This window comes from Centropristis striata, chromosome 6, assembly GCF_030273125.1.
Source record: "Centropristis striata isolate RG_2023a ecotype Rhode Island chromosome 6, C.striata_1.0, whole genome shotgun sequence".
Classification (NCBI taxonomy): Eukaryota; Metazoa; Chordata; class Actinopteri; order Perciformes; family Serranidae; genus Centropristis; species Centropristis striata.
Genome location: NC_081522.1, coordinates 20,377,581 through 20,397,352, shown reverse-complemented (window position 1 = coordinate 20,397,352; position 19,772 = coordinate 20,377,581). Strand labels below are relative to the sequence as shown.

General features: G+C 41.3%; 2 protein-coding genes across 3 annotated transcripts; both read right to left on the bottom strand.

The window, feature by feature from the left end:
- Positions 1-47: 47 nt before the first annotated feature.
- On the bottom strand, positions 48-8,214 carry panx2 (pannexin 2). Its single transcript, XM_059335208.1, has 6 exons — positions 8,025-8,214; positions 5,335-6,039; positions 1,928-3,042; positions 1,403-1,538; positions 1,121-1,306; positions 48-673 (listed from the first exon to the last, which is right to left on the bottom strand). The coding sequence occupies exons 2-6, from the start codon at positions 5,561-5,563 to the stop codon at positions 339-341; spliced, it is 2,001 nt and encodes a 666-aa protein (XP_059191191.1). The 5' UTR covers positions 5,564-6,039; positions 8,025-8,214; the 3' UTR covers positions 48-338.
- Positions 8,215-9,939: 1,725 nt separating this feature from the next.
- Positions 9,940-17,923, bottom strand: mlc1 (modulator of VRAC current 1). 2 transcript variants are annotated; one of them, XM_059336054.1, is made up of 12 exons: positions 17,797-17,923; positions 17,169-17,491; positions 15,128-15,217; positions 14,494-14,547; positions 14,262-14,363; positions 13,668-13,769; positions 13,456-13,527; positions 13,258-13,374; positions 13,082-13,138; positions 12,009-12,131; positions 11,680-11,841; positions 9,940-11,345 (listed from the first exon to the last, which is right to left on the bottom strand). In XM_059336054.1, the coding sequence occupies exons 2-12, from the start codon at positions 17,424-17,426 to the stop codon at positions 11,265-11,267; spliced, it is 1,218 nt and encodes a 405-aa protein (XP_059192037.1). In that variant the 5' UTR covers positions 17,427-17,491; positions 17,797-17,923; the 3' UTR covers positions 9,940-11,264. The 2 variants fall into 2 exon arrangements, with proteins under 2 accessions (XP_059192037.1, XP_059192038.1); XM_059336055.1 differs by having other exon boundaries at positions 9,940-11,342.
- Positions 17,924-19,772: the final 1,849 nt, after the last annotated feature.

The window sequence follows — 19,772 nt, the reverse complement described above, 5'->3', positions numbered from 1 at the left end:
CCCTGCACTGTAGCACCCTGCTGAATTATATCACTGCTGGTTTCATTGGAGGGTGTTAAGCTGTACGCAGTCATCCTGAGACATGAATGTGACATCATTTCCTACAGCAATACTCTGGTCATGATCTAATACACAAACTTTTGTCTTATCCTCTCCAAGCGAATTTCCCATCTGAAAGTTGAGTCATTTTGCTTTTACGACTATTACAGTTCATGTCATTTCCTCACTGTTCAATCCACCCATCACAGAAGTGTGTGAATATAACGAGCGGAGTTGATTGACATGGTGGTCATGTGTGCAGAGTGTAGTGTCTCTGTGCTTTCTCTTCTTCTCCTCCTTCAACACTCCCCAGCGGCGATGAGCTCCCCCGGTCTCTCTGCCAGTCTGTCCCTACGGCGTTCTTCATCCTCATCTTCCTCAAAGAGAGTGTGATGTATGCTCAGCAGCTGGTGTGTAGGTGCTCTGGTCAGGGGTGGTGGCTGACAGTCAGGGTTTTCTGTCTGGGTGAGGGGCTCCCTTGGAGGAGGAGGCGGAGGAAGAGGAGAAGACTTTGGACTCAGGGCGTCCTCACTGGAGGGAGGGTTCGGGCTGACGCCATTTACGTAAGAAGTGGTGGGCAGGGTCACTGTAGAAAAGGCAGTGTTTGTCGATTCTGGAGTGCAAACCTTAGTTTCTGAAAAGACAAGAAGGAAATTGATAAATTAACACGACACACTTCTTCTGTTCAGGGTCAAATTGACCCACCACCAACTTGAAATCAAGACAAATTAATCAAGAGGATCTGTATTGAAAGTAAAGCACTGTTTTTGAACCAGAAATGAACAAAATAACAAAACAACAAAATTAGAGATTAGCAATATGAACATGGTGCATGTATATGTATGTCTGTGAATCTCCACAGCACACAAGGGAGACTGGGGGTGAAATATGTCTCACAGTTACAAAGGAACAAATAGTATTTGACCCTTCTGACTCCTTTTAGCATCCACTTTGACTGCTGGGTCCGTAATATATAATATAAACATGCAGGGGTGACGTCTTGACAGCTATGTCCACTTCCTTTATCCAGTCAATGCCTGAACGACAAGAAAAGCAAAAGTGAAGGAGATATCAGGTTTACCTGTTATGGCACCAGACACATGTACAATAGTGTGGGTGCCTTCAAGGTACACTGTATCCATGTTGTGCTGTGAGGGGAGAGGCTCTACGGCTGTGGTCTCCACCTTGGGCTTACGGATGGTCAGCATGTATGGGTGGACGTCCAAAGAGAAGTTGCGAGTGTGCTTTTTCTCTATCCCACTCAAATCTGTGATTAAAAATCCAAAAAGTCTAATTAGAAAAGGGGGGTAGAACATAAAATGAAAAAGCAAGTCACAGACTCACTGGACATAGTACTGCATACCTTTTATTGCAGGATATTGTGTGCTTTTGGTATCAAAAAGTGGTGTAGTGAAGCTGTCTACCACTGTTTTTCGTCTGACTGGTTTGGGTTTTTCAGGCTTTGTGTTATTTTCCAGACGTGTCATGGTAAGAGGTTCCTTACAAAGGACAGAAAGGGGTCAAAAAGGTCATTATATCACAGCTTTAACTTGAATTCAGGTAGCCAAAGTTAATGACTAAAACCACATTGAAGTGTTCTACATGTTTTGGAAGTCCCACGTAAGGACCATAGATGAGGGCCACTTCCTGTGCCTCTTCAGAGAAAGGCCCTTAACAAGAGCTCATATGGCTTATTTGGAAGCATCTTAAACAGACATATGATCCTTGTTTATATGAACTGGTATGCTCCAGTGAACAAGTTCTTACAGTAAGTATTATTCTGTTTCGAGAGGACAGAACGTTTGGATTTTTTTCTTTTGCTCTTATTGATGCTGAATGAATGTTGATGAATTACGACATGGAAATTGTTCTCAGTCAGCTGCCTTACCTTGAATGGCTGAGGAAGAGGATTTGAGCTTGGGATCCACTTAATCTTCTTGCGGGGCCGTTTAATGACCAGCGGCTCTCCAGCCATTTCTCCCACGCCAAGATCAGATGGGTCCATGTTGGGATCTAGTGTTTGTATCCCAGAATCCCTCACAGTGGGTGTAGCGTCATGGTTGGACTGTGCCAGCGCAGCCAACAGCTGCCTGACCACATTGTCATACATGAGGTCACTTTCATTAGTGATGAAGTCCAGCCGGTTCAGCGACTTGATATGGTCCCTGTTCTCGTTGCAGAACATGGCCAGGATGTTGATGTCACAGAACTGAGACTTCTGCCAGCGCCGCCGTGTTTTAATACCCACTTTATGCAGTTTGTCGAACACAAAGTTGGACTTGCGCACCACGAACAAATGCAGCAAATTAAGCAGGATGATGAGGTTCATGGTGCAGAGCAGAGCGATATCTACCGCCGCCATGATGCGCTGCAGCTGCACAGCAGGCAGCTTACAGTTGACCCTGAGCTTCAGCTCTGCATAGCTGCTAATGTCTGGAGGCTCACCCAGTGCACAGGTGAACTCATTCTGCCTTTGGCGGGCGTAGTAGACGCTCAGGTAGGAAATGGGGATGGAACTGAGGCAGATAATAGCCAGGTGGCGTGCTAGGTAAAGCTTAGCCAGAAAGTTACTTTGGCCTCGTCTCTCCAAATATTTCTCAAACAGGTTCTGCTCTGGGCTCTTCTCCTTCTCTGCATTCTCTATGATCTCCCTCCTCTCTCGCTCAGTTATGCCAGGTCCTTTGGATTGGATCTGCTTCTCGATCTTTGGGGCCCGGCCCTCAGCGGCTCGATGATAGCAGTTATCAATCTCTTGAAGCAGGAAATTGAGCTCTGAAGTGAGCCGTGTAGAGGCAAGGAACTCCCAGCCCAAAGCGGGAATGTACATGATTCCAGCGAAGGCCAGCAGGGCATAGGGCAGGAACTTGTGTTCAAATAGTGAAGGCCAAAGGTGAGACTCTACACCGGGTGCAGCATCGCGCAGCTCTGTCCAGCAGTAGCCTCTTGCATACAGTGCTTGGTCTCTGGTGAAGTTGTGTGGTGTGTAACAGTATATGGACTCCTCTGAGGAAAGTACACAGAGAAAGAATCACAGGACATTAACTTTAACCTGTTAGCGTTCCTGTGTCCCACCCACCATAAATACAAAAATATATTATGATAATTATAAAAACCTGTGTAAAATACTCATTTTTTGAGATATCTTCGTCAAATTTGAACTGGGAGTAGGGAATATTTTATACTTTGACCCCTTTGTGTTTTTCAGCTAATAAGTCCCAGCTATCATAATCTGCAGGCCTGTATTTACCAAAAATATTCAGGTGGAAAATAAAAAAATATTTTTTCACTTTGTTTCAAGTTCCGTCACTCAATATCAGTAGCACTTACAGTTATTCTGACTGTTACCTTTCCAATGTGACCAACCAAAACCACAGATTTACTCCAAACTATTCAAGAACAGCTTTCAATTTACTTTGGGTATGTCTTTTACAGGCGTTTTAACAAACAAACTGAATCTCATATTATATATTAATAATATTAGAATGTCACATCCTGGGTTTAATTTTAGAATTTCACTCGTCACCCTCAACAGCTATAGCATTTTGCTCTTGAATTTTGTTGGCACGACATGGCAGTGTGAAAACATGTGAGGTTGCAGACAAACACGCAGGTTTAAACAAATTTGTCAGTTTAACAATGTTATCTAAACCACCTATCTAAAAGTGAAAGAAGGTAAACATACCTGAAATCTATGTTGCAATCATCCATTATTCAGTAAAACTGCATATTCAAACAACTACACTGAGCACTGTGAGTCAAACTGTAACCTAGTAGTAACCTTCAGGCCTGAAAAGTGAAGTCAATGCACAAGGGCCTTAAACCTGGATTCTGTCTAAAAGCCAGCAGGGGGCGACTTAACCGGTTAGAAAAGAAAGCCTGTATGTATAGAAGTCTATGACTAAATGTCCCTACTTCTCACTTGATTTATTACTTCGGTAAACATTTCCCAACATGTTTTTGGGCTACATCAATAGTTGTAAGTATTCTTCAATACTGCATGATGTTCATTTTGTAAATTATGGTCCCATATGGAAAGACGATAAATCAGGGTATGCTTTAGGACTGGTCTACCTTGTGATTGAGTCTAAATTCGGACAGCTTAGAGTAATAAAAAAACAAAACAAGATAGCGCCTCCAAACAAGCCCTCAAAAGACTTTTCCCTATAGACTTACATTGTGGCAGGCGAAAGTCTAGTGCACCTGCTCTATGGGCCCCATATTGTGCAAGATGGATGGAAGATAGTAGTAATTCATATGTGGAGTTCAACTTTATTGGCTTCATGGGCCACTGAACCACTTTGATAGAAAAAAAAGCTGTATCCAGTTCACTTCTCATTATACATCCATGCTTTAAAACCATAGTCCACAAACCAATGATAGACGTCACTGTAACTACATCAACTTCCTTTATAAAGTCTATGACTGCAGGCCTAACCATTCATTAGCTCTGCAAAGTGCAACAGACTTTTACTAAACTTTACTTCCAATTTGTAAATACAACTTGGAATGACATATTCAAATTTCACATTTTTCTCGGAAATATCATGCATCAGTTTCATTTTTGATTACTGTACCTCTGACAATCTTTAAGAAACATTCATCTGAGCGCCCAAAGCGATGTGTCTCTGATAACACTCACGCTGCTTTTTGAAGCGGTGATCTGCCCGGCTCAGATAGAGGAAGTGAGAGCACTTCTTCCTGTCAGATTTATTCTCTATCAGTTCTGTCTGTGTCAGGGTTGCACCAAGTCCACTTTTAATCTTTTGAACCAAGCGAAGTGTCGTTTTCAAAACTAGCGTGCATTATTATGTTACTGGTAATATGTGCAGTGACATGACTTTGTTCGAGTCACAGAGGGCAGGATGCTGAGTCATTATTGTTTGGCAATGCCCTTAGTATCATTATAAAACACACCAGGGAGGAAATACTAAAAACTTGTCTAAACACCCACATCTTTCTGCTGCTAAAGTTAAACACTCAGTCCCAGATGGTTAATGCTGCTATGCAGAGAGCCTGACTCAGCAGTGAACTAACATCTCTCCCGTCATACGCAGCCTTCTCACCAAACACCTTCCTCTTCCCCCTCCTATCTCCAGTCACTCTCTAACCTTTCCCACTCTCTGTCTGCTCCTTTGATGCACTTGTCAATGCTTCTTTCCCTCATCTCTTCTTATCACTATTTGCCACAGAAGAAAACCACTGCATGGCAAACTCAAAATACACTGCTGCTGTTAGAAACCCTTGCTTTGACAGTTTACTGTGGCAGTGGACCCCCTCTAGTGGCAGAACTCTCACCTGCAAAGTTCCTTGTGAAGACGAGGGTGACCAGCAGGATGGGGATGATAACCGTCCCTATAGTGACGACTCGATCAAAGGGTAGCTCCAGTTTGAGCTGCACCATGAGGCCGGCAAGTAGCCCTCCCCTCTCATCCTGAGAGGAGCCCGGCAGGATCAGCTCCTTCAGCTTCTCACCGGCGAGCAGAGCCGTGGCCATGTCTAAGTTTTGATCGAGGATGTTCTGCATCCGGAAACACGAAGGACACACACTAGAACCTCCCTCTGGACTAGAGGGGAGGCCGGACTGAAGTTAAACACACCCCAATACAGTGTGATACACACTGACACACAGGCACACACACACACACACACAGAAATGTGTGGCCAGCTTCAGCCCCTGTCACCATAAGTGGGAAAGCAGCAGGTCATACTGTGCGGCTCCTTTGAGGTTTGAGTTTTCTATAGTTTTCCACAGCTCTTCCCTTTTAGAAGTACAGACATAGCGTTCAGAAGCACACTCTTTGCTCGGCCTCTGCGGTGCACATCCCTACGCTCTGCCCCATTTCTACAGTGGCTGGCCTCAGTCCACACACACAGCCTGTGTGGCAGGTTGAGGAATGAGCTGAGTTTAGGAGGCGTCCTTGTGATCCCCAGGGAGACTGATTGCTGGCTGAAGAGTTGTTATGCGAGCTTCGGCCAGGAGAAGCTCTGACCAGTCCTTTCCTAAAAGAAAAGAGCCAGTTAGGATGGTACAGCATGTGCATTATTTGAATAAAAGTACACTGAAAGATGCCTCTTCTGGGAGCTTATGAAATGTGATCAAAGAAAGCTCTTTCTTCCCATCCATTGTCCTCTATAGTGCAGTGATGTGGCTGAGGACGACTAATCCTCACTCTGTGACCAGTGGAGTGTGTGAGTGTGGTCACATCCGAGGGGGGTATTTGCCTTTGATCGAGCAAGGACACTAAAGGGCAAATTTATTCCCTGGTGGAACCTGAAATGTACTAAAATCAGAGTTTATTCAGTGAACTGACAAATGTTCTGTTTATCTTAACAAATATGTATTTTTTGGACACTGACTGCTATGTGTCCCCTGCCCGTCTCTGGTCTCCTAGTGACAGCATGTTCACACTGGGATTTCAGGTGAATCCACATAGTTGTCGGTCGGATTTCTTGTATGTATGTATGTATGCATGCATACGTGAGCATGCATATGCATGTACAGGGTGGTATCAGCGCCTGCTGCAAGCTCATTTCACTTGAAGGTTATGTGAATGTCCTCTGTTGAGGACTGTGAATACATCACCCCTTCCCATCAACAATCCTCACCCTCTCGCTCTCCTTCTTCCCCTTTTAACTTTCTCTCCCCCATTACTCCCCCTGTCCTCCTCTCACTTTCCTCTCATTATGCAAAAACACAGCTCATCTCTGAAATCCTTAGAAGCCAAGCCCTCTAATCCAGGGCTGGAAAGTGTACTTAATAAATCGAGGAGTGTAACCTTAAGACTGCGGATTCATGAGTACAGGGGGACAATTAGTGTCTTCTCACCTAAACAGTGAGAAAGATCCTAAGTGGAGGATTGTTTTGAAATACAATCACAGGAGAATTATTAAAGGCTGCATATGACATCATGCAGTAATTTGTGTTAAAGCTAAAACAGAGAACAAGATGTCCTGATGTTATGGGGTAACATAAGAGCATAGATGTGACACTGCTCTGTCCACATTGCACACTGCCTGGTAACAATCAAGATAACTTTATCCACATCCTCAAACACTGTCTCAAGAAAGAGGGGAAATAAACTTTGCATAATTTAAATTTAAATTTAAAGGGCCGGCAACACATTTTTGGCGCTCAGTTAGAGGCTGCACTGCTGTCTGTAAGCCATTGGCACTGCTCCAGTCCAACAGATAATACCCTCAGTTGGGCAATGCTACCAGTGTTTAGAGAGGGAATCCCATATTCTTTTGCTACTACAGCCTCCCTGCTTGGCTGTGACCTGTACAGCCGGCTACAAAGAGCTGAAGGAGAAGAGCCCCATTCATTCATTATGATTCACATGATGGCTGAAGAGGGAAGAACTTTAAGTGGATCTGACACTTGTTCTCAGACATTCCCAGAACAAATCCAACCAGAGATCTATGGCATATTATATATATATATATATATATATATATATATATTTTTTTTTTTTTACAAAGATGCAATTACAGTTACAAAAACATGAAGTATCCTCACTGTTATGTCACTTTTTCCCTATGGGAACACTGCCGGAACATTTCATAAGAGCATCATTATGTCTTCGTTAGCTCGTGTTGAGCTAGGATGCTGTCTCTTAACAGGTCGAGGACGCAACCAGGAGGACCACACTTCCACCAAAGACTTTGCATTGCAGCGGATTGCAGCTGCCTGCAGATTACGAGCCGTTTCAGCACCTGAGCGCCGGATAGCTCCGGAATAACCAGAGACTAGCTGCTAAACATCAAGTGTGTGTGCTGCCTGTGTCTGAGTGCGAGTGTGTGAGAGAGAAGAGGAGATCCTACAGTCTGTTAAGATGCTCAGAACCTGCATCACCTGTCCACACAGGAGAGGACCAGCACCAGAAACGCCACACTGCCTCACTTAGCCTACTTAGTGTGCTGGTGCTGACTAAACGAACCATGTGCATACAGAGTGAAGGAGGGAAAATAATACAAAATCCACTCACCATGTTTCGCTGCATCTCCCGGCACGGTAAGAGTTAATCTGCAGTGCGGGCGAGCAGCTACAGCATGTATCCGAGCACACCGGTTTGTTCCGCCTTTCCCCCAGCTCCCCTCCCTCCAACCAACCCGCTCCTCTCTCCCTTCCCTGCCCTGCCTCTTCCTCAGGAACAAGGGATGAGATAACACATTAAGATTCACTGGAGTTGATCGCATCACCAGAAACGCGATCGAGGTTCACATTCACAAGGACAGGTGGCGTGGAAGCAGAGATGCTAAAAAAAATATGTTGCATTCTATAATCATTTTAGAGGTTTATCTTTTTACAAAAATTACTGCTCTAAATACCAATATAAACATTCTGAGGTTTACATCATAAATAGTCCTAGATATTAAAATCAGCTTTAAGAGTACTGTGGAGTCTAGTTGAGTGACTACAGACCGGCTACCACTATTCAAATCATCTGTTTATTCAGTCTACAACCTAACTATAAGGCTCTGGCTCTCTTATTGATAGGTTTATCCAGCCTGTCCATCATATATGAATGTGGGACTGGCAAAGACACTAAGAAACCAGGAGTGGGAAATGTATTTGTCATTCAAACTCACTGGGTGTGGCGACAATTTATCCTGACTCACTTTTTTCTTTTCTTTTTTTGGGAGCATCCAAGCATCTGTTAGGTTAGGGCATCAACAACAGAGGAGGAGTTAAAGTTTGATATAAAGTAGCAATTTCTAATGAAAGAACCCTCATTTATATGCACGGATAACTCATGTACATGCACATGTATTGTAAACTATGCCTACGTGAAGATAGTTAGGCTACAAGTTTCTAGAGAGGTCTTTTAGGGAAGGAAGCACAATACATTAATTGCTTTATTAAAATAGCCAAATGATACAATTTTAATTTAGCACTACATCGCAGTTGTGCAGGGTCAGGTTTACAGCAGCTGGGTCAGTTTGCTTGTAGCCTCCAGCAGCTTTTGGCTCTGTTGGGCTTCTTGTGACAGCAAGGCGATGTGAACGCGCCTGAGGGGGGCGGTGGCGCGCTCTCGTCAGCCGGACCGAGCCACAAGTCAGTTCTCCTCAAGCCGGTTTCCGCCGGTTAGGGAAGCCGCACCTCACTACGTCTGCTTCCAAATATAGTCTCTCTCTCTCTCTCTCTCTCTCTCTCAGCATCGTCGCAGAGATCTTGAGGATGTTCATTTTGAAGAACAAAAACCCCAGCATGTCCTTTTATTATAGGCCTGATGTGTTAATACTCAGTGCCCTCTCCTGTACAATTTATTGCAATTCAATACATCAACCCTGTTAGAAATTATATCAGTATGAAGTTCTTACTATTACCTTTTTTCTTGATTTTGTCAAAAATGTATACTGTGTGTTTATTACTGAGGTCATAGTAAAAGGTGGAAGAAGAGTTACTATTTTTTTGTCCTCCCTCTTCATACATGAGAGAAGCGGATTATTAGAAACACCTAAAAATATAAAGCCGTCCAGCTCAACACATCAACAACTATATGACCTCTGTGGTAAAATCTATCACCTCTGTGACAGTGTCAACAAAAACAGAGCGTCATAGGCTTCATAAAAGAAGACTTAAACCAGAACAGTTGGATTGTATTGGATAGTACCTAATAAAGTGGCCACCAAGTATATATTTGAATTTTTGGCAGATCAAAACTGGCATAAACGGTGTTTCTACATGCATTTAAGCCTATATGCATAACATTTTCAGTTAATGTGTTTGCTCAGTGTTTCATTGAGACCTTTTGATGCATAAACCCTTTATGTAAGGGTGTTTGTTAATGAGAATATATCATGTGGAGTGTCTGGTTGGGAGTAAATAAACAGAGGAGGGAAATTAACATAAGAGTGCAACAACACTTAGAACACAATTCTCATTTCCAAACACAAAAGCAGGGGTGTGAAAGATTTTTTTTCAGTAAACATCGATATATAAATACACAAAAGTCTAAACAACAACACAGCCTTACATCTTAAACCAAGATTCAAACTAGATCCAGGTAATTATCCAGGTAATTAATGTCAAAGTTTGTATTTGTTGCCTGTGAGCTTACCAATAATATTTGATCTGTAGATAGTTTCCTACAATTAACATGAAAAAAAAAGAAGAGCAACCATGAAACATTATACACAACATTCTAAATGAAACAGAAATTCAGTTAAAAAATATATACATCAGTTAATCTGCAATATCCGGGTGGATCTATTCTCTTGTAATAAGTTGTTATGACTACAATCACATCACTGTACAAGAAGACACAAAGAGATCAACTACTGAGCAAAACTTGGAAAGAAAATCAGAGAATAAAGTCTTTGAGGATATTTTTCATCTATGAAAACTCTGCTGTATGTGGCTGTTTCACAACATCACCAAGTTGTGACAGATTGATACATTAGAATAAACTGAGCCTGTGCCAGGTGGTAGAAAAGACATTACAAGCTGTGTAAGAAAAGTATCAAAAGTGCATAGATCTCTCATTTTAGATCATTCTTTTTGTAGTGATACAAAAAAAGAAAAATAAACCAAACCGTGCATTGAGTTAGATATTTTGTATGTACCTCAACAATGATACTGCCAAAACGGCATCATCCATTAAATCCAGAATACATTTTTTATAAAGCTAAATATTTTGAGACATCATAGAACTGTGTGGACCTGTCCAGGGTGTACCCCTCCTCTCGCCCAGTGTCAGCTGGGATTGGCTCCAGCCCCTGAGACCCTAATTAGGATAAGCGGTTACGGATAATGAAATGAATGAATAGAACTTTGTGTTTAGGCCTGGGTACTCTGGACCATTTTTCTGCTTCTAAACATTGACTCCTATGATTGTTCATTGTATGGTAGCAAAGTGGAGATACTTATTACCCTACAGATAATAATTCAATTCCCTGCTCACTACAGTAAACATACAGTAATTATTTAAAAAAAAACATAACAGAACATAGAAATAAAATCATTATCTACGCAAATCTATATCCGTAGAATCCATATTCTCTGCCTTACATTCTTTCAAACCTTTTTCCCCTCTCTGGTTTCTTTCCCTTCCATTCTTTATCTCCTCCCCCCTTTCCCTCGATATCTCACCATCTCTATCTTTTCTGCCTTTTCTTCCTTCCAGTGTGTTCTGTCTCAGGATTGTACTCTTCTGCTTACATAGTTTGTTTTATTCTTCCTTTTTCCACTTCTCATCAAACTTCTCTGTGCACTGTAGGACTGTTCATTGGGCCATTTGGACCACAACTGCCTTCCAGGCTCTGTCTTTGTCGAAATCCTGCAGCGTTCCATTGGCTGCTTGCTGCTGAGAGAGCAAAATAAGAAGAGGGAGAAAGGAGAGAGAGACGTAATGTAAAAGGGGAAAGGTAACAACAACATTGAGATAAATGATGCGTGAAGGATGAGCAGCACAATGTTTTTTTTTTTTATGTTTCTAGCTCATAGCTTTTTATGTCATTGTACCTTAATGCCATTTACATGAGCTATAGCTGGTAAGAACAACTGGAAGATAATTACATGTAAATTCTCCACATTTAGAAATGTCTCTTGGGGAAAGAAAGACAAAAAGGGAGAGAAGAAGGCAGACTTGGTTAGATTTGTCAATTTGTGTCCCTAACTCCTGCTTTTACCAGCCTTACCTCAAAGTAATGTGTCGAGGTATGCATGCCGTCATCGCACTCTGGAGCCCCCATGCGGAGCTGACTCTTGTAGGAGGCACAGTGCACCACAGTGGCTGAAGTTAGAATTGCCTGCACCAGCAGCAGCACCATCAGAATCAGCAGCAGGATGTCGTAGGATTGCTGAACCACGCAGAGACACAGAAAGATTAAATTAGATTATTCTATACAAGATTTCTCAATGACTCAATCTCAAAGTTTCTATCAAATATTTTCCTGTATTTCTCCAGCAAAAAGCTTGCATGCTTTATATACCTGTGGGGATTTTTTACTTCACTCACGCAACTCACCTTGGCTGTAGGCACTTCATGCAGGAAAATTTCAATAAAGCTGATCACACTGCAAGAGAGGAAGCCGGAGGCTGAAAAGAGCAGGGGAGACGTCACGCTGCTGATGGCAATCAGCACCTCCACCTGAGAGACACAGAAGAGAAACAGAAGGAACAGAGAAAAATGTTTGTAAACTCAGAAGAAAAAAGACATTAACCCAGTTTGTATAACTGAGAAATTTAATTATTGCTCAGCAGAAATCCATCATGATTCATTCCTTTATATTCAGTAGGGAGTAAAGTTATTTATTCTTTTAGCACTTTTTGAGAGCAGCATAACACAAACTGCTTCAAAATAATAATAAAAAAGACATACACACAGACTTCAATAATAATTTGGAAAACAAATCAAACATCTGGATGCAATTACCCAGGTGACATAGAGTGTCATGTAAGGAAGTTTATTTACAAGTTATATTAATAACACTGACTTTTGGTTTCACTCGTGTCACAAACTGGACTCCAATACCGCTTTCTGGGTGAACGTTATAGATACCAAAGGCTGCTGAAATAGTTTCATCTAAACATACCGATGGTGTGCAGTAACAAACATTGCCAACATTTTTTTTCTGGCAACTGAACTTTTAGTCTTTCCAACTCCTGTATTTGTCTACAGGACGTAACTGCCATAATGACACACACAGACTCTCAAGGTAAAAACAATACCAGCCACATGTTGTTTCGCCTGGTAATAAAACAGTTACCATGTTGGTCAAGAGTCTCGGGATGATTGACCAGAAGACGAAAGAGAACTTATCCAATTTTGCTCCTTTTTTAGGTTAAATAACATGTAGGGTTGAATATCATTGTTGGAGATACCTTAAAAATAAAGGGGAAACAGTTGCAAGGCAAACAGGGGAGGACCCAGGTCACAACCCTGAGGTACACCACAGTACAGAGTTTCAGATCAAAATGCATGGTTACCAACAGAAACTGAGATCCAGCATGCATCAATATATCTTTAAAAGACAGGCTTTTTTCAGTGCGCTAAACATTCATGACTGGGGCTCCAACAAGTAGTTATTTTGTACTCACCAGACATTTGTTGGGGTATTCTGAGACGACATGACTGGCAATAGCACTTGGGAAACACTGACGGGAGTAAAGATGAGGTACAAAGTTATAAGGACAGTGATTGGTGGCATCTTAGTTACCATTTTAGCTGCAATCTCTGTCATAATGAAAAGTAAGTTGTATTGAGAAAAACCTACAGCAACAAGGATCCAGAAAAATGTGACAGACAAGTAGGGACCAGGTAGCAAAGCATCCATGTTGAGTGCAATTATTCCTCCGAATACAGCAGAAATTCCCACGATTACTTCAATCACCTATGAAGTAACATTCTTTAGTGATTAATAAGAATAAAGCAGACAGAAATATCATATGCAGCAAAACTTAAAACTACTCACAGAATAGGCTTTAAGGAGTCGAGTGGGGAACACTGCAGGCGATTGAATCACAGATCTGTCATAAGTCACCGGCTAAAAGTTGGATGAAGGTTGAGAGAAGTTAGGATGGAAGAGTGAAAGCTATAGGGAGAGTAAAAAGGGAGACACTTCAAGAGGGGGAATATAAGCAATCAATCACTCTTACACACACACACTCACACTGGTACACACACCTTCCTGTGGCAGCAGCAGTCTTCTGCAGAGCGAGCTGACAGGATGACAGTACTAGCCATCAACACTTCCAGCAAAATCATCAGAATGAGGTTAAAGTTGATCTGGGAACAGAAAGAGCAGTAGGGAGACCGAAAAGGAAAAAGGAAATAGAAAAAAAGTAACGCTTTATAATAAGGTCCTTAATAACCAATTATTAACAAGTAAAAAGGCATTGTTCTCGCTTTAGATCCGGTAGTTGCAAAAAGCATATTTAAGTTATAGTTAACTTATAATAGATGAGCAATAAAGTATATTTTAATATCAATAAGCAAACAAAATAAGATTAATAAAGGCATGGCAAAGACATAATGGGTGGGTCATGGGTGTTTGTAATGCCATTATTAACACTTATATAAGCTTATAAACACACAATAATGTTAATAAGCATCTTGTAAGGACTTACAAGGGCCTTTTTACTTGTTAATTAATGGTTATTACAAGGACCTTAATATAAAGCGTTACCGAAAAAAAATCTATATTTTGAAGAATAACTTGACATGCCTATGTGAAACCAAATGGATGGTAGTTTCCATTTATATCTATGATGCATTTACATTGACAGCAGAAGGGTTCAGGACCAGTTTACATCCAAACCAAACCAGGCAGGTAGTCGTCACAGCAAATGTTGACACGTAGACCACTTGGAAATCTGATACCTTGCAGAGAAACAAAAAATCACGAGGACTTCATTAGTATCAGGCCTCAGTTGCCTTGAGGTAACTGAATTAAAAATCCTTTTAAACATAATTATTTAATTTGCCTTTGGTGTTTTCATTGTTTACTCACTGCAACATGTCTGTTCTTGGCAATGGCAAAACTGGCAATGGCTGCAGGGATGCCCTGCGAACAGCAACAAATGAGCTGCTGAATTTATCTATTTAGCACATGCCCTCAGAAAATTATGTATCAATAACTGGCATTTTGACAAGACAGTCTAAACCAGGGGTGTCAAACTCAAATACACAATGGGCCAAAATTTAAAACTTGAATAAAATCGCGGGCCAACATTGAACAAATAAACCTTTTTAATATATACCAAACATGTTTTGCTTTAACATTAAATATGGAACCAGCAACGCTTATAAACATACAATATATAACAAAATAAAAAACACATCAATGTCATTGCATCCTTCTGATTTAAATATCAAAATAAAAATTTTCAACAGGTTAATAAAAAAAAAAACAATAATAAATCTAGTATTAGCGACAAATGCGCCGTATAATAACGGCGGGTCAGCTTTTATAGTACAATAATAATATAATAATTTGATATTGGCTCGCGGGCCAAATAAAATTACACTGCGGGCCAAATTTGGCCCGCGGGCCAGAGTTTGACACCCCTGGTCTAAACTACATGCAAAACTCAATATGAATAGCTGTACACGTATGTGATTACTATTGTATGGTGGTCGCTTACAGAGCCTGCAGCACAGCGCAGGTAGTCCATAGCAACAGGAAACACATTTCCCAGGTACAGAGAGAAACCAGATGTGATGAGCAGACTGCCCTGAGGACACATACATGCATACACAGCCATGCATGCATACACAGACATTCATAAATGTGATCAACAGGTAAGGCTTCACAAGAATACTGACATTCTCACACACACACACACACACACACACACACACACACGCACACACACACACACACACACACACACACACACACATGCACATGCACATGCACATATTTAACCTCCTGAGACCCAAGCTTTTGTTTGGTATGTATTGTTAGTTTCTCCTAGATATTTTGGATTTGTAGGACCTGATAAATATAAAAACTAAGCATTGTCTTTGAACAGGAATTCGTTTTTGAAAAAAAAAAAGGGTTCATTTTACTGTACAATGCAATTAATTCACCAGTGAATAAAATGTTTTATTTCCTTACATTTACACCCTCTCATTTGAAGAATGATAAGTCTATTCGTTTTCAAATGAATACTTCCTGATTAGCAGAGTCGGAACTTGTTGCTAATGCTAAAAATAGTCCAACTTGCACAAAACATCAAACTACAAACATTATAAAGCACAAATACACAAGTTTTAGCCATAAAATCTGATCAGCTTTTGTACCTGGTCCACTTTTGTCTGGGTAAAAACTGTTAATTGACTTTACCAAGATGCTGCCATCTGATTTTTACACTGATTGATGTATTGGTCTTATTCTAGAGTGCATAGTTATAGTTAAGCAGAATGAAGTATAAGGTCCAGAAAACCTAAAATGAAATGTCCACATATGAGGATGCAGGGTCACAGGAGGTTAAGAATACATAAATCTGATGTGCTCAGTGCTCCAATACCAACCTGGAACAACCCCATAACTATTGAGGATGGAAGCTGCCATAATCAAAACTAACTCAATAAATAAATAAATAAATAAATAACTCAATAAATAAATGCATGTGCCAGTACACTAATTATTTTTTTCACTGTCAACAAAGCGAGATAGGGCATTCATGCGGTGTAGGAATATTTGGAAAAATGAGTTCCCGACTGGAACATTTGCATTAACATTGCAAGATAGGCCATGCCTTGGTAGAGGTACGCTGCTCTGAGTGCCCTTCTAGTTTATTTATTAATTTTGTTTCTGGCATCTTCCATCCTCCATACATCACATCTACCCAGTTGTACATTTACTCAAGTACTGTACTTAAGTACAATTTTGAGGTAAATGTACTTTACTTAACCATTTTCATTTTATGTAGCTTCATACTCCACGACATTTTGAGGCATATATTGTACTTCTTACTCCACTATATTTAACTGCCAGCTTTAGTTACTTTTCAGGTCGAGATTTAACATTAAAAACATGATCAATTTAAGTGACAAGAAGAATTTTTGTTTAATTAAACCAAAAAACAATATATTATATGACCCCTATCTTTACAAAATTAAAACTTCTTACATATATGCATCAATACAAATAATCTAATATTATATATGGACTATAAAACAATCTGAGTGGATCATTCTGCAAAACGAGTACTATTACTTTTGATACTTTAAGTACATTTTGATGCTGATACTTTTGTACTTTTACTTAAGTAAGTTTTGAATGCAGGACTTTTACTTGTGGTGGAGTCATTTCACAGTGTTGTATTAATACTTAAAGGGATCTGAATACTTTTTCCAACACTGCATCTACCCATATCTCTCTACTCTTATAGCTTGGGTTACATTTCTGTGTTTCATCAGAGTAAATGCTTACACGCTTTTCAATCTATTAGAGTTTACACATTCTGGAGACATATCATTGTATTTTTCATCTCACCTAAATGTGGAAGCACAAAACAAGACTTCGTGTCACCATCCCACTCAAAATTTCTCGATTGGGATACTTTCTCTTCAGAAGAGAGATCAGCCCAACCTTTAAAATTTGTGTGTTATGGATTAAATAGTTGCACCCTGTAATGTGCCTCCTTTGTACTTCTCCCTGACCATCTTTCCTCTCACCCCTATGAGGACACTGTAGAGCCAGGCCCTGTAGCTGAAGCAGGGGTGCTTTAGAGGCTCCGGCTGGGCCAGCTGCAGGTCACTGGCCCTCACGTCCACTGTGTAGCTGTCCCGCTCGGGCCTATACCGCTCCCCCCTGTCTGGCCTTCTCTCCGTTCCCCTGTCAACCCGTCGTCCCAGCGACCCACCGCCCCTCTCCAGAGTGGGCATGTGGCTGTAGGTGAACTCCTCTCTGGCCGAGAGCTCCTCACACTGCATCACTGAAACAGTTGGTGGTTAGCTTCAACTATGGGATGGGAAACGCCGAGTGGGGATTACGGCCTCTGAGAAAGGGGGAAAAAAATAATGAAAGCTGCATGAGTTCAGGGCCTATGTCTATGCTTCTTCACAGCTGTTCCCATCAGCAGGAGGCAATGAGTTTGTTTTCAAAATGAAGATGAAATCAGAGCACTCCAAACTGGGAAGTTAGGGAAAAATCAATGAAAAGTGCATTAAACCAGAAGAAAATGAGCCATTAGGCTGCTAATGGCAGTATCCCCCAAACAACCCCCTCCTTTTTGTGTGCCTGAGCGAAGAGGACGCCACTTATCTTCCCCCGTTTTTCACATATTGCTCCCTCTAAACTCACCTGTTGTTGAGTCTCTTGCAGAAATATTGTCCAACAAAAGTATCCTTCAACAACTGTGATCAAATCACCACAAGGAAGACAGCTTGTTTTTGTCTGCAGCTCCTTCTGCTCCCCATCTCTCTCCCTCTTACACTCTCCTCCTCTTTTCCGTCCTCTCTCTCTCTCTCTCTCTCTCTCTCTCTCTCTCTCTCTCTCTCTCTCTCTCTCTCTCCCTTTTACACAATGTTTCTCAGAAACAGTTCTGAAAAGTTTTTTTTGAGTCCTTCAAAGCGTGGAGCTAAAACACATGGCTCTTGTGCTGCCAGCCTACTTTGTGCCAAAGGGAGAGCGCCTGTGCATGACAACAAGGGGAGGATGAAGGGGCTCGCGCTGGGGGCAGAGTTAGTAGGGCAAACACCCCTTTTTACACTCCCATTTGCACATGCACACACACATGCACGTCAACCCACTCACAAAACTGAACAATAGACACTCAGAGATGTTTGCATGGCAACACACACAGACATGTGTTCACAAATTCCAGTTCATAGCATGAAAACTGAAGCAGCTCCAGAGAGAAATTCACATAAAACCATCATGTACAGTGTCAAACAGTTGGTTTTTGCCTGTTTAGTTGAATGTGTCTCCCTGTGGAGTTCCCCAACAACTTCCCTTAGTGTTGCTCTGCTTGCAGTTCACAGCTCAGTAAATTAAGATGCCCAGCAGGGCTTTAGAAAAGAGGCAACAGAGACATTTCCATGGCTTAATCACACAGTCTCCTGTTTGATACAGCCAATCTGATGATGGATCATTTCTGCTTTAAGTAAGAATCTCCTAACGACTCATTAAGAGGTAAATCCTATTGGATGACGACACATTGTGTGCGTTAATTGTGTCAGTGTATGAGCATGTACATGTATGTGCACGTCGGGATTCCATTCAGTCTTTGACACAGCGGAGCATTCTCAGCTCAACATTGTTCCTGGGCGGCGGTAGCCATGACGACTCCTTAACAACTGCTGTCACCCCGTCCCTCACCATTCTAATGTCTCCACCCAACACATACACACACACAAACACACACACACACACACACACACACGTGCACACACACAGCAAACAAACTAAAAGAGAGAAATATATATTTTATATATTATAGTTCTCTGGAGATTAATGGAGATCTGAGGAACACTGATAAGATGAGACAAAATTCAATATCTGAGAAAATATATAAAAAAATAATTTCAAAGAGCCTGTCTGGCCAGGATTGTTTACTAATTTGATTGCGAGAGTTCACCATTTCATAAACATTTAAAAAAAATTGTGGAGCCAAACAAACCCTGCTGCAAATAAAGATGAATATCAATATCATGTTTGGCACTTTGGTTTCATTGTAGCAGGCTGGCACAAAGCCTGGGGCACAAATTACTAATTATTGTAAAATGAATATCATCTAACAGCACGATGAATCTCACTTATTCTAAATCAATACATAGTGCATGTCTGCAGGAGAAGTGACAACAGCAGTACATAGTGACAAACATGGCTTTCACTGCTGTGTTTTACCCTCTTTTGCTAAAGAGTGCAGAGAACAAGGCCACATCTGTTCTCTCTGCACAGCTTTGATTCTCTCTTTCTACGTCTACTTATAGGTGTCTTTTCTTCCCTCTCATTTGCTTTACACCTGTCTTTCTGTCTCTCACTCTGACTATGACATCCCCTCTGCACCTCCAGCTCTTTGAACCTTCTGGCGCAACTGCTTCAATACAGATGAAATTCAAAGCACTCGGGCTCTGCCGGAGACTGAAAAACAGGAGTTTCATCCTGTGAGTGCAGAGCAAACGGATGTAGCACAATGTTGTTGTTGTTTTTTGTTTTTTTAAAGCCATTAGCATTCTGATGGCTGGAACCCAAAGGATGCTAAATAATGCTCTAAAATTATGCTAATCTTTTTGTCAGGGGAAAAACTGACACGCCAATATTGAAAAATGGGGTCC

Coding starts and splice junctions, on each gene's coding strand:
- panx2 (XM_059335208.1), bottom strand. CDS start 5,563: ATGCAGAACATCCTCGATCAAAACTTAGACATGGCCACGGCTCTGCTC. Junction 3,043..5,334: donor CTTCACAAGGAACTTTGCAG/GTGAGAGTTCTG, acceptor TACTTTCCTCAG/AGGAGTCCATATACTGTTAC. Junction 674..1,120: donor TGTGTCTGGTGCCATAACAG/GTAAACCTGATA, acceptor TTGTCTTTTCAG/AAACTAAGGTTTGCACTCCA.
- mlc1 (XM_059336054.1), bottom strand. CDS start 17,426: ATGCAGTGTGAGGAGCTCTCGGCCAGAGAGGAGTTCACCTACAGCCAC. Junction 13,770..14,261: donor TGAACCCTTCTGCTGTCAAT/GTAAATGCATCA, acceptor TTCTGTTCCCAG/ATCAACTTTAACCTCATTCT. Junction 12,132..13,081: donor AATACCCCAACAAATGTCTG/GTGAGTACAAAA, acceptor TGTGTCTCTCAG/GTGGAGGTGCTGATTGCCAT.